General features: G+C 36.0%; 1 protein-coding gene across 1 annotated transcript in view; it reads left to right on the top strand.

Annotated features, from left to right (window-relative positions):
• VPS50 (VPS50 subunit of EARP/GARPII complex) overlaps window positions 1–14,449 on the top strand; it is a 131,780-nt gene that overhangs the window by 13,396 nt on the left and 103,935 nt on the right. The window contains exons 3-8 of the mRNA XM_070369843.1: window positions 8,541–8,663; window positions 9,969–10,040; window positions 12,214–12,267; window positions 13,150–13,220; window positions 14,200–14,317; window positions 14,402–14,437. Of these exons, the coding sequence (XP_070225944.1) occupies window positions 8,541–8,663; window positions 9,969–10,040; window positions 12,214–12,267; window positions 13,150–13,220; window positions 14,200–14,317; window positions 14,402–14,437 (474 nt within the window). The remainder of the gene's footprint in view (window positions 1–8,540; window positions 8,664–9,968; window positions 10,041–12,213; window positions 12,268–13,149; window positions 13,221–14,199; window positions 14,318–14,401; window positions 14,438–14,449) is intronic.

Genomic DNA, 14,449 nt, shown 5'->3' with positions numbered 1-14,449 from the left:
CCTCCCTGTCCATCACCAACTCCCAGAGTTCACTCAGACTCATGTCCATCGAGTCAGTGATGCCATCCAGCCATCTCATCCTCTGTCATCCCCTTCTCCTCCTGCCCCCAATCCCTCCCAGCATCAAAGTCTTTTCCAATGAGTCAAGTCTTCGCATGAGGCGGCCAGAGTACTGGAGTTTCAGCTTCAGCATCATTCCCTCCAAAGAAATCCCAGGGCTGATTTCCTTCAGAATGGACTGGTTGGAATAGTTACATGTCATAAACCTGAAAAAGAGAGCTAATACTAATATTATTTATGAATTTTTACTGAAATACTGCCTCCTTAACAATAAGGATTTTTGGGGGATGGGGTTAGTTTCATTTTTTTTCAGGCCTTGATCTTACTGACTCATGAATACAAATAGGATTCTGCTGCATCTACTCTTGCATCGTTGGTTTAGCTATGCCTTTGATTTTTTTCATTAAAGGAAAATATAGGGTGTGGAGCCAAAAGAAATCTGTTTCTGTCAAAACCTGAAAATATATTTGTCTAAATATAAGAAAATATTTTTTGTATGCCTAATTTAGTCCACAAATATTTATTGAGTACCTACCTATTCTGTGGCATTTCTACTATATAACATTCTGGGATTTCGGGTAGAGTGTATGCTAGCTTTTAGACTACCTCTGTGAAGTAAGAGAAATGGATTGACTGACTTCTTAGTATCCATGAAAAGACTCCTAAAATGACCCTAATTACAGAGCTTTATTTTCAGAACTTTACCAAGACATGAGGAAAGTGCTGGAATAAGAGCCAGGAGAGCTGGTTCAAGTATTGACTTAAACGTTTAGCTTATTATTAAAGGGAAGTCATTTTAATAGCTTTATACCTCAGCTTCCTCATCTGTGAAAATGTGATTAAACTAGAGCCCTTTTAGCACTGATGTTTTTTAGTATCTCTATTGTAATATTTGTAGGAGAGATATGACATAAAAATACAATCAAAAGAATAAACTGAGCAGTTTTTTTTTTTTTTTAAAGAAGATGAGTATATTACTGTCTGATATAGACAGAATTAGTTTTAACACTTTTGACTAGGAGACTTTTTTAGCTTTAGTGATTGGGATAAAAACTTTGAATTTATGATTATGTTTCATTTAAGACAGGTATCTTCTGCAGGTGGTTCCGAGAGGGATTGTGACTGTGGATCTGCAAAATTATTTAGAATTTTTCTTAGGCACTCATGGATAAAAATGTTTATCTGTGTTCTTTTTAATCATTAATGAAATTCTGCTTCTCTTGGCTTTAGATGCTTTGGGATTCTTAACCACTCTTTCTAGCAGATCATAAAAGATCTGGCAATGATTTATTGTGCTTTTGGCAATGATTCATTGACCCAGGCAGTTACTAAGTTATGAAGATGCAAAGAAGTACAAGACTCTGTTCCTACCTCAACCTGAGTAAAAGAGACAAGCAAAAATAGACAACGTGGGAGGATACAGTAGAGGTCTCTAGTAAGGATGCATAGTGGTAGCACAGCTAGGAAATGATGGGGGTAGGCAGATGTGGGTGCTGGGTCTTCTAGAGTTGGCGATGAATTTGTTTTTGAAGGATAACTAGTGTACAGATAGAGTTTTGAGTGGCAGTCCTGTGCCAGGATACTGATTAAAAAGATGATATGAGGTTTAGGAAATGAAGAAAAGTTAAAATTTGAGAGACATTTAAGAAACAGGATTTAGGACTGAGGATTTTATTGGCTGTCGAAGGTGAAGGAATTGGAAGGTCATTAGACACTGGGATTGAAGGTGCTATGATATCTTTTCTCAGAATAGGTAGAAATCTCAATTTAAAAGAAATTCTTGTAAAGAGAGGGTCTGATCAGGTGTTTGAAAACTAAAACCGGAAGCCCTAACCTAAGGCTTAGACACTGGACTTGTCTCTGTGCTTCAGTTTATGTGTCTTGTAGTCAGCTTTAGCTTGACAGGCATGTGGCAAATAGCTTGATAGTTTTCACTGAAGTTGAGACATTTTTAAAGATAGCTTTTAAAAATAGATGTATATTTGATGCCTCCCTCCAAAGCAGTTAGCTTTAATGGTTTCTTTATCATAGGAATAAACTTGGGGTAAAATAGCATAGCTATTGAATAAGAGAAATAAGTAAAAATATTTGGCAGCGTATCAAATATGAAAGTTTGGCTTGATCGTTTTGTGATTTTTATTACATGTTAATAATTCAGTGTATTTCTATGAATAAAATCAGTTTTTCTTCAATATATCTTTCTTTAAAGACAAATATGTGTACATTTGGGTTGTTACTTTGAGGAAAGAATTAAAATGCTACTTTAATAATAACCTTTTTATAAAAATCTATAAATCATGTTGCTAAAACCTTTCAAATTGTAGTGCTAATAATATTCCACTAGATGGCACTGACAGCCTGAAGAAAACAGAGTTGGCTTGAAAAGCTATGTTTTATTTAAAACACACAGAAGATGATAAACCAGCTGCTTTGATAGATTATTGTTGTTCTAATAATAATTTTAAGAAAATATGCCATTTTCCCAACGTAATCAGACATCTGTCAATTCATTATAAACTTACATTGGTAGATGTATAGTTTTAGGGTATTTGTGATCTTGAATCCTATTTCATTTGGAAACAGAAAATTTCAGTGATTTATGATTTTTATAATACTGACTGCATATTGAAAACTCTGTTTTTGTTCTTCCTTTAAGCTCTGTATAGTTTTTGATAATCCTGTTTTGTTCTCAATTAGAACTCTAATGTGATGTTAACTTTAGTAAGACTGTGATTTCTGTTTTTAGTATTTATTATAACAGAATAGCTTTTTGTTGTTGTTGTTGACTCATGAAAAATGCAAGCAGACAAATAAACCTTTTGTCCTGGCAAACCTAAATTCATGCTGTGTAAGAGCAAACTTTCTTTACTCCCTCACTTGTGCCCAATACAATGCATTCTATATTTATTCTGGTATAGAATGTGAACTATGGTCTGGTAAACTATGTACAGAAATGGAAGTTGGTTTGCATTTCTTTTTTTATTCTACTTTACATTTTTCTGCAGGATTTTGAAAGCTGACCTGTGAAATGAAGATTTTTGCATTCACCTTTTTATTTGAATAAAAACCTACTACCGAAGATGATAAGTTTCCAGGCTGTTCTGTGGGTTTAAAAATTAAATTACTTTTCAAAGAGAATATTGAACCGAATAATGTTAAGGAGAACTGTTAAGCTGTCATAACTAACTTTTTACACTTACAAAAGTGAATAGGATTGAAAGCCTGAGCCTGGGTTGATATTTTTAATTAGTGTGGTATTTTGGATAATCTGAAAGTAGTGATTCAATATAAAATTTGTAGTTTTTCTTTTCCCTCCTGGACTTGAATATGTCCTCCCCTTAAGAGGTGAACCCTTAAGCAGGAGATAGTTTTGTAAAGTTATAGCCTGGTTTCTTTGGAAACCATAGATATATTGGAAATGTTCTATAACACCTTTACACTTGAGGGCTCCAATTGTTTTATAGACTTGAATCCCCAGTTCTCATATGACCTTTTGTTGTAATGTTGAGAGGAAACATGGCTTGGCCAAAATCAAAGATGTTGACTTAAATTTCTATTCTGATTTTCTTTCTTTTTCAAAAAGTTACATTTGCAATATGCATTTTTATATGTATTAATACGTTCATGTAGCTTTATCCCAGAGATGATCAGAATAGAAGAACAGGCTAGGTAGTATATATTATATACAACCTTATGGTGTACTGTGACTGCTGGAAGAGACAGCCTCTAAAACTCTGAATGACTTCTGCATTATCTACCACTTTCCCAAAATATTCCTGCTTGGTGTATTATGTTAAGAAAATGTTGAATGTTTATGCTTGTTTTTGGATATAGCATCTGGCACCATGGTAATGTGTTAAGATATTTTTAGTAAAGGAAGAATGTGGTCCTAGTTTATATGAAAGTGTGTTGAATTTTAACAGCATCACGGTTGTTCCGTTTTCTTGGCTCTTGGTGTCCAGGTCGTCTCTCCCCCATGACATTTTCCTGCCCTGCGGAAAGTCATCCACTGTTACTTAACCTGTTGTATGCCTTCCCACTCTGCTGCTTTTACTTCTGCTTCGCTTTATTTTTTCACCCTTATTCCCCCAATCTCTAATATTTTAAATTTTACCGTTTCTCATGTTCTGTAAATGCCACCACTTCCATCAGATGGTAGCTTACAATCCCTTAATGCCCTTCATTTTGTTTGTATTTCCTTTTTGTTCTGCCTTGCATTGTCATTTGTTCATCTATTACTTCAGCAGCTATTTGAGCAAAGAGCCGTATTTTACTCATCTTTGTTTCTTTATGACCTAGCATAGAGGATTTTTACATAGTAGGACTTTAATTAAAAAAGTTCTAAAATGGGGATGTGTGACTTGACTGGGAAATAAGAGATAATGGAGCTTTGCTAGTCGGCAGGTTATTTCCTGATGATAATGTGGGAGAGAGGTTTGATTTGTTCTTTTTTGACATTTGTATTTTTGTTTCTATGTCCTTTACAATTAAGCTCATTAATTGTAGTTTTTCTCCGGCTTTAATTCTGGGGTGACATTTGTGTACTTATTTGAGGTGTAGTTGATTACCCACCCTTAGTAGGCAAGTTGTGACATGTTTGATGGATAGTTTGTAGTTGCTGATGAATTATTTTTGGATTTTCAAAGTTTGCAGAGCATTCCTACCACTATTATTAATATTAATAATATTAATATTAATAATAATGTTATATGTGTCATAAACTTTACTATAAAAATTCTCTAAAAAACTGTACTCTTAATAGCAGTCCATAAGACTAAAATACTTTATTACCAAACATAGTTAAGGCATCTAATCTTCTTGTAACTTTTAAGAACATTGCATAGTTTAATATTGGCTTGAGGAGTTTCATTTATTATTCTACTCCCCTGATTATACCTTTAAATTTGTTTTGTAGGGAATCTTTTGTTTGTTTATGTAAAGTTTTGCCGCATGCATATATATGCGGCAAAACTGGTTTGGCTTGCAAAACTGGTTCTGTTTTAGGTGAAGAATTAATACTTTTGTACATTTCCAATCCTAGGGAACCAGTTTACATAATGGTAAAATTATGGAGTGATTGTTTTAGGACTATACTGTCTAGCTGTTTTTTTTATTTTTCTACTTTATATGCATAAAATATTCCTACAATCATTTTACATTTATTGTTACTTCTATTTAGAAGAAAGAAGCCTTTCCTTAGGAGTTTGTGGATAATTTTGACTATCAAAACAAGAAGATACAGTCTCTTCCTTTCCCTTTGTTCTTATATTCCTTTTTTTTTTAAATACGATTCACTGTGTAAATTAGTTTTAGTTTGATCCATGATTTTTATCTACAGTGTGCCTTGGCACTTGGGAGCAAATGATGGAGAATAAAGAAAAGCCTCCATCCTCAAGAAGTGTGTAATCTGATGGAGCCGCCGGCACTGACAGCAATGAGACGTTTAGAGAGAGATTGGGTAGTGGCTGAGTCTTACAGACAGCAGTGCAGCGGGATTAAAGGGAACACGGTGATCATGCTTCCAGGCAGAACGGAGCGTGTTCTGACTGAGGTCAGACGTGTGTGTTCAAACAGGAGCCCCTGAAAGGAGAGGGTGTTTTATAGGGACATGGCGTCAGGCATTTGTTTTGGTTGAATTCTGCTTTGTGTGCTGTGTTTCTTTTTCTATCTTTCTTGATTTTTCTCTCTCCCTCACTTCCAGGTTACTTAGTCCAGTGTTTAAGTGTTGCATGTCACTTCTTTGAAATTCTTTTTAGTCTCTCTGCTCTCAGTGATATAATTGCTTAGTGTTCTACGAAGGAATGGCATTTGACCTTTTATATACATATATAGACTGTGCATTTTGTTTTTACACATATATCACCTTTGTGAAATGAGCATTTGTGAGATATTTATAAATCATGTTTTCCCTCTGACATTCTTAATAACTTTGGATATTTGTTTCACTGTCATTTGGAGTGTGTGTGTATGTCCTTTACAGGTGGAAAAAAAATAGGCATGAGGAGACTAAGTTGATATTAACTAAGGTTAATAGCCGAGTTGCAGCTAAAACCTGTGTCTTTCCCTTTGATTAGTCAGTAGGTAGTATATATAGGGAGAACCTCAGCATGGAGTTAATGCCATTTACACATTTGAGATGACAGTGCTCATTCACTGCAGTCTGTTTGAATTTCCAACTTGTTTCACATCTGATAGTTTTCATTCTTAGGCATTTTTGTAATCTTCAGTTTTTTTGGTGTTTGAATAGTCCCAAGTACATTTATTTGCCAGTGGTGCTGTGGAATTACTAGGGAGGCATACCCTCGCTCGGGCTTTATTCCTTCCCTCAGCTTGCGGTGTCTGAAGCTGGTATTTCAAATGCCTGCGCACCTTTAGGGAGGGAGAGTGCCAGGAATTTCTGATCTCTTTTTCTATTTCATGTCTCACTGTCAATTCAGATTTCCACTGTATTCAGGGAGGTGGCCTGTGGCTACGCTAACTAGTTGGAACCCTTCCGCAAATATTGTGGGTTTAACACAAGTCTGTTGGAACGCTTCTGTGCCGTTGTCCAAGGTGCTGCACAACTGAGTGTGCTGTAGATAAACCCCCACCGGAATACAGCTCCCACTGTTACCATGATGGATTTCTTACTGCACTCATTGTATCTAATCGCAGCAAAATCAGTGATGGCGGTCTCTTTAACCTGTTTATGTTTTTGGTTAGTATATTTTTATAAGTTGAGTTTTGGTACTGAAGAAGCATATTCTTTTTCATGCACTTTTAATTCGGCAGGTTTAGTTTTTATGATTTTACCTTCTGTTTTCAATTTATCAGAATTTTAAATGTAAACAGTTAACTATTAAATTTCAGGTTTATTGCTCTAATGCTTTCTTTTAGCTTGGATCTACTGAGAGGAAATAATTTTATAGTAATTGTATAAATTTAAGATATAAATTAAAATCCTAAAGATATATAAGCTAGGCTCTTCCTTTTTTTCTTTTCTACAAATGAAAACTATGCCCTGCAATAAAGTAATCTAGAGTGCCTCTACTTGGAAAGTTTGGTCCTCAAATTAACCATATAATTTTTGTATATTTAATTAGTGGTGATTCATTAAGAATTCTTGTTAAATATTATTTTGACTGTAAAATGATTTTAAATACTGATTTCTTTTTGTGTACTTAAATGTTTGAGATTAATTTGAATAAAGCCAAATAATTAAATTATATGTCTGTAATAATGTTTTGATTAATTACTGTGGCAGAAAGTGGGTATCTGTATTACTGAAATTTCCCAGTTAACTGAAGTTTTATCCGATTATGCAGTGAACCTACATAGGATAAGGATGCAAGGATAAGGACTTGTCTATTAAGCTCTTTTTGGTTGCATATCCACAGAAGCCCCATAATGTATCTTTAGAAAGCAAGCAGTTTGTCAGAGCTTTAGGTTCATAATCGGTTCATTAATTATAGTATCAGTACACTTTGAAGGAAGCCTCATGGGAGTACAGAAGTAACCTTGTGAGCCTTTTTTTTTTTTTTTTTTTTAGTATTTATTTGTTTTTGACTGTATTGGGTCTTAGTTGTGATACTCAGGATCTTTCATTGCGACCTGCAGGCTCTCTAGTTACAGCTCCTGGGCTCAGTTGCCCCACCCTTGGTATATGGGATCTTAGTTCTCCAACCAGGGATTGAACCTGAATCTCCTGCCTTGAAAGGCGGATTGTTAACCTCTGGACCACTAGGGAAGTCCCTTGTGAACCTTTTGTGGAACAAGTTTTTCTTAGCCAAGCAGTGAGATTTTCAGCAGAAAATCTGTTCAGGGTTCCAATACTGATTGTGACCCGAAAGTCACTGAAATGTTGTCCACTGGTTATCTGTGGTGGGACAGATTCTAGAGCATTGTTAGACGAAGAGAGGGCTTCCCTGGAGGCTCAGACAGTAAAGAATCTGCCTGCAGTGCGAAAGACCTGAGTTCAGTCCCCGGGTTGGGAAGATCCCCTGGAGAGGGGAATGGCTATCCACTCCAGTATTCTTGCCTGGAGAATTCCATGGGCAGAGGAGCCAGGTGGGGCTCCATGGGGAACCCCATGGATCCCTACAGTCCATGGGGTCGCAAAGAGTTGGACACGACTGAGCGACTAACACACTTGAGATGAAGAAACTGTGTGTATATATGATAGGTATTAGGTAGTCACTTTTTTTTCTTTTTGTTTAACATCTGAATTTTCTCAACTACTAGTTGATACACCAGGAATTGAAAATAAAATCTGAATCTTAGAACTGGCTAGTATTTTCCTCCAATAGATGGGTGATTTTTAGTGTTTGACTTTTTCCTAACTTTTCACAAACTTTCTTCTTGTTTTCTGTCAGTTTGTCTCCTTGGTCAGTGTTTCCCAGGAGATTGGTCAGGCTTAAGACAGATGATTATTTCTGTGCAGATAGAATTATAGCAACTACAAGTGCTATAATTTTTTTTTGTTTGTTTGTTTTCCCTTAAAGGAGGAATTCCGAGAACTTCGAGAACAGCCTAGTGACCCTCAAGCTGAACAAGAACTAATTAATAGTATTGAACAAGTGTATTTTTCTACAGATTCATTTGATATTGTTAAATATGAACTGGAGGTAAAAAAATTCATTAAAACCTATCTAAAGCCAGTTTTGTTCAGTGATTTAAATTTGTGAGTGAAATATGAATGGTTTTTAGGGTCATTGTATTTATTTTTGATACTAGGACCTATCTGTGATAACCACATTGTGATTAAATGAACTTTCAGCATTGTTTAAAGATGAGATTATTTTTTTAAATGTAAGGTTAATTTTTGTATTTTTCATTTTTAACTCTCAGCACACAATTATGTTAGTGTACTGCCTCTATCTTATTTTACGTTGGCTAAATATGTTTAGGAAAGCTCTGAGACTTTTAATCATGAAAGTGTATTTACATCATTATTTAGTTGTGAAAAATACCCCTGTGCCATAATGTTTATAACTTTGGCATTTTAAATTTATAAGAATTAAAAAAAGTCAGAATAGTAAAATTTGGGTTTTAGATGAAACCAAATGCTGTATGCATACATGCTTCATATGTAGTACCTAGAGCTAGTACCCAGCTTATTCGGAAATTTCGTCATCATTTGACTGAGACTGGAGGTCTAACCTGGTATTTTCCCATCTTCACCATGGCATGCATTTTTGTTAGTTCCCATATTGCCCTCTGGGTTTCCCTGGTGGCTCAGATGGTAAAGAATCTGCCTGGAATGCGGGAGACCTGGGTTTGATCACTGGGTCAGAAAGATCCCCTGGAGAAGGGAATGGTAACCCACTCCAGTATTCTGGCCTGGAGAATCCCATGGACAGAGGAGCCTGGCGGGCTGCAGTCCATGGAGTTGCAAAGAGTCAGACACAGCTGAGCGACTACACTTTCACTTTCATACTGTCCTCCGGAGTATGTATAATCTGTGTCTTCAAATAACCATCACTATCGCACTACACGTGTAGGCGTTAATTTCCATTCGTATTTCAGAGGGGAAGTAGGTTTTGAGTTCTGTCGTGGACGACTAGGGAGATACCAGTGGCTGGTAGACTGGGGAATTAGGGTTAGGAACTTTCTCACATTTTCCTGTTACAGGTATTGGAAGCAGAGTTTCCCAGCTTAGGGGCCAGGAGTCCCCACAGGAGTGGGATTTCCAGGAGGTTGGAGGTGGCGGCAGTGGAGATAGCAGAGGGAGGGTGGAGCTTGAACCCCAGAGGGTTAGTACCAGATATACAGGCTGGTGTCTGGGGTCTAGTGCGGAGGTTGGAAGGACAGGAGGTGTGAGGTGTGACACTTTTGTATGTGCAGATTGTAATCCCTTACTTAGGTGTGCAGGGAAGTGAAACTAAACAATTGATTTTTTTCACTCTTTGTTTATGGATTTTTCCTTTTAGAAGCTCCCTCCTGTTCTCAATTTGCAAGAATTAGAGGAGTACAGAGACAAATTGAAACAACAGCAAGCTGCAGTAAGTAAAAGACACATTTCTGACAAAACTGTAAAGGAAACAACAGAGCAGTGTAATGTTTACAGGTTTTATGGTTTCAGTAATACACTAACATTTTAAACAAATCTTATTATTTGACATGCCTTTGACTCAAATGATACATTTATATGTATTCAAATTTACTATTCAGTTCCCCTCATATTACTTTGATAGATTTGCTTCTAGAACTTGGTGTTCTTTCTCTGGAATCCTAAACATGATGAAAGAATTTTGAATTTATTTTTTTCAAATTACTAAGTACCTGCTTAGATTGCTCCTTGTCACATGGTGTGTGACTTTCCTATCCATAGTTTTTTTTTTCCTAACCCACAGTTTTATGATAGAATGTTCTTATATCAGAGTAAAGGCTCCCACTTCTAGTTGAAAGGTCCAAAGAGAATACAGGGTTAAGATTCAGAAAGTCTGAACTGCTGTCACTATTAATCGTGTGACATTGGGCAAGTCACTTTGCCTTGCTAAATCTCTTGTGTCATTTGTGAAGTAGTGGGCTGGGCCTGCATTTTACCTAATGATGTAAAATTCTGTGATTTTCTGTTTTTTGTGTGTTAGGCTGAATTCCTTTTATAAAACTCAGTACTGTAGGAGATTAAATAATGGTAGTAAGTAGTCTTGTTAATTTTTTAATACTAAAAGCAGTAATAATACGTTCAGCCATTTTAATTTAACATACAATCTTTAATAATACATGAGACAAAGGAAGATATACTTCTGTATCTTTTGGGTTATACCCAGAGGCCTCAGTGGGTGCTGAGATCTCCTAGAGGCTGGTAGCAGTAGCGTGGGGAAGAGCCCTCAGCACTTGTATAGTAAAAGCATGTTGCGGTTCTGGAGAATTTGAGTTCAGCGGATGGTGGCACCTTTTGCCTTTTGGTCTCAGCGTGTTTTAATATGTACTCCCCCCTCTTCTGTAACTCATGTGGTAGTAGTATTTTGGGAATGAATCCCACCACAAGGGCCATGTAGCATAGTGGCCTTTGGAATCTGATCAACCTGGCCTTGAACCGTGACCTTGCAACTTACTGCGGGTGAATTATTACTGTGTCTAAGATTACACCCCCTGGAAAATAAGGAAACATGTCACCCATTTCAGTAGATTGTCCTAATTACTAATTGAGGTAATGCAAGAAAAGCACTCAGCACACTGCCTGGTGCCGTGGAAGCTAAAATAGCCACATGGTCTATTTAAAACAAGAAAAATGGAAAAACCTGTAACAATAAACAAAAAGCAATGAACACACACAAATGAACGAATGACTCAGAAAACAGTTTGGTAAGATTCAGTGGGTTTCTGTCTGTGCACATCCCTACAAGTTCCTGTCTATACAGATCTACACAAATTCAGAGCAGATTAAGAAAACATGAAAGAATTAATGTAGTAGTCGAACGCGTGTGTAACGTTTTGTCCTCAGCTGCGTTGGGGCAGGGGATACGATTGTATTTCTTGAGCAGATGGTCACTAAGTGCCTTCTGTGCCCCTCAGCATGGTCATGGTCATTGCTGGTCATGGTGCCCCTTCAGTGCAGGGCTGCAGAGGTCCCTGAGATTGTGAAATAAGAAACTTGTGTTCCAGATCATTAGAGTTCTACATTGCATACACTAACATTATTCATGAAACTGACCAAGAAACCTTCAGTATCTTCATAGCGCTCCAAAAAAGCATATTTTCAGGTTTTCAGAAGTAGTGGACCAAATTGCTATTTGTCTTCTTATGCAGTACAAAGAGTTTAAAGGGGACAAGGATATTTTCTGTTTCCCAGATGGTATTTCCGTAACTTGAGTAGATTAAATATTTTTTTATCTTAAGTCTGTCTTTTGAAAGCAACTCCAGTACCCTTAAAGATAGATAGACTTTTGCACATGTTAGTGAAATCAAATAATGATACTCATGTTATTAACAGTAATAATGACCATTTATTGAGTTTCTATTAAGGACCAGGTATTATGCTACGTGCTATACCTCTTTTACTAAATTCGTGAACAGAGACATGTGTGTGGCCATAGCATGCCAGAATCTGCTGTAGGAGTGATTGAGAAGCCCTGTTGAATGTTCTTGCTAAAACTTTAAATGTAAAATGTAATAGGAAGCATGAGGCTTTTTCTTTTATTTCCTTTATTTGATGGCATGTTCTTCTAGGTCTCAAAAAAAGTAGCAGATTTAATCCTTGAAAAACAGCCTGCTTATGTCAAGGTAGGATAATATTTGTTATTTGTAAAGTAAAATATTAAAAATTTGTGAGTGACTTATACTTGGAATTTGAAATATTTATTCTTTTGTCTGTAGTTTATAGCAACATATTAATTTTATTTGGGTTGTGTTTGTATATGGTTTTTTCTCTCATGTGGGGAATTTACCAAACTATGGGAAATGAAAGAGTTTTTATATCTGACTCTAATCTGTTTGGTTTTCCTAACTTAAGAACAGCCAATGAAAATTGCTTCTGTGTATTTTGCAACTCAGATCATCAACACTGATTGCTCAGTCTGCCTTTAAAATATGATAAAATTGGAACTGTCTCTTTGAATCTGCCTTTTCATCAGAAAAACAGAGACTTCAGAATGCACTGAAATATCTATGTTCAAACAAAGCCATTCACTGTAAAAGCATCTTAGCAAACAAATCATGTTTGTCATATTTGTCATTATCTTATGAAGTTCTCTTGGATAGAAACATTTAAACGAATATATTATTAGTATTTATTTACACCCATCTAAAAGAGGATGGTGATGGACAGGGAGGCCTGGCGTGCTGTGATTCATGGGGTCGCAAAGAGTCGGACACGACTGAGCGACTGAACTGAACTGAAAAGAGGATGGGTCTACATTTCCTTACAAGCAATACTGCCTAAATATTTTGTGACATGCCATGATGAAAATCAATTCAAAGTAGTTATCTAAAATGATTTTATGAGAAATATACCAACAGTGTACAAGTTCAGGTATCTTTGTTGTTACTTTGTTTATCAAGCAGGCTTCTCTTTGAAACCCACTAAAGTTTTTGTTAGAGAACCATATCAATAAGAAAGAAAGATAAAATGCCTTGCACAGTAACCTACACCTCGTCTTTCCATAGGAACTTGAAAGAGTTACCTCATTACAAACAGGTCTTCAGTTAGCTGCTGTAATCTGCACCAATGGGAGGAGGTATTGTGTTTGATGATGCTTTGTTCTTTAAGCTAAATAACATTTAAGAGAAACTGTCTTGGAAAATTGAGTTTTTAAATTACGATTGTGGTTTCTAGAATGCTATTCATTAACTGAACATACATCATGATTTATAAACTGCAGTAAGAAGGTGTGTGGAAAATGTTTTAAAATCTAGTTAAGGATTAAAAATATTAGTTTTCTTAAGTTTTTTTTTTTTTTTTAATGTGGGCCATTTTAAAAATCTTTATCAAATTTGTTATAATGTTGCTTCTGTTGTTTATGTTCTGGTTTTTTGGCCCTGAGGTATATGGGATTTTAGTTCCCTGACCAGGGATCAAACCTACACCCCCTGCTTTGGAAGGTGAAGTCTTTAACCACTGGATTGCCAGGAAAGTCCCCAAATATTAGTGTTTTTGTATTGCTTAAATCAGTGCTTCTCAAACTGTCTTTGGTGAAGGACCAGCCTTTTTTTTTTCCTTTAATTTCCAACATGTTACAGATTGTTGTTTTTATAAAATGCAATAAAAACAAATTGCTAGAATAAATTAAAAAAAAGACAAACACATATAAAATACAGTCTCATTTTTTCTATTATCAGATTCATTAAGCATAAAATTACCATGTCAACTTTTGCTCTGTGTGTTTAAAATTTTTTTGGTTAGAGTCATCAAGCATAAAATTGTTGCCTCAACTTTTGCTCTACATGTTTCTAAATGCTTGCTCTCAATTTCTGCACTTTTTTTGTGATGAACTAGTAACAGTTTAAAGTCTGGTAGAAGACCACCTACCACTCTGGTAATGCTGGTTTATTTTGAGCCATTGAACAGATCGGTCAATCTGTTCAGTCGGTCAGAGGGCTCACAATCCCCAAATTTAAGAGCAGTCCAGGATACTGTCTCATTAACTGCCTAATTGTTCTGTGTGTATAGGGTTCTTATACTAGAAAAACTGAACTATTTATTGCTCATTTTTACAGACACTTGAATATTGCAAAGGAAGGTTTTACTCAAGCTAGTTTAGGCCTCCTTGCAAATCAGAGGAAACGTCAGTTGCTGATTGGACTTCTGAAATCTCTGAGAACGATAAAAACATTGGTATATACCAGTTCCTTTTTAAAAATTAAAATTTAATTTTATGGTTGAAACAGGTTTTACCTTTGCATTTCTGTTATTTTTCAGCAAAGAACAGATGTCCGCCTAAGTGAAATGCTGGAGGTAAGTTTGTAC

The sequence above is a fragment of the Bos mutus genome, chromosome 4 (assembly GCF_027580195.1).
Source record: "Bos mutus isolate GX-2022 chromosome 4, NWIPB_WYAK_1.1, whole genome shotgun sequence".
NCBI lineage: Eukaryota > Metazoa > Chordata > Mammalia > Artiodactyla > Bovidae > Bos > Bos mutus.
Note: the sequence above shows the minus strand (reverse complement) of the source record. Positions and strands in the feature narration are given on the sequence as shown.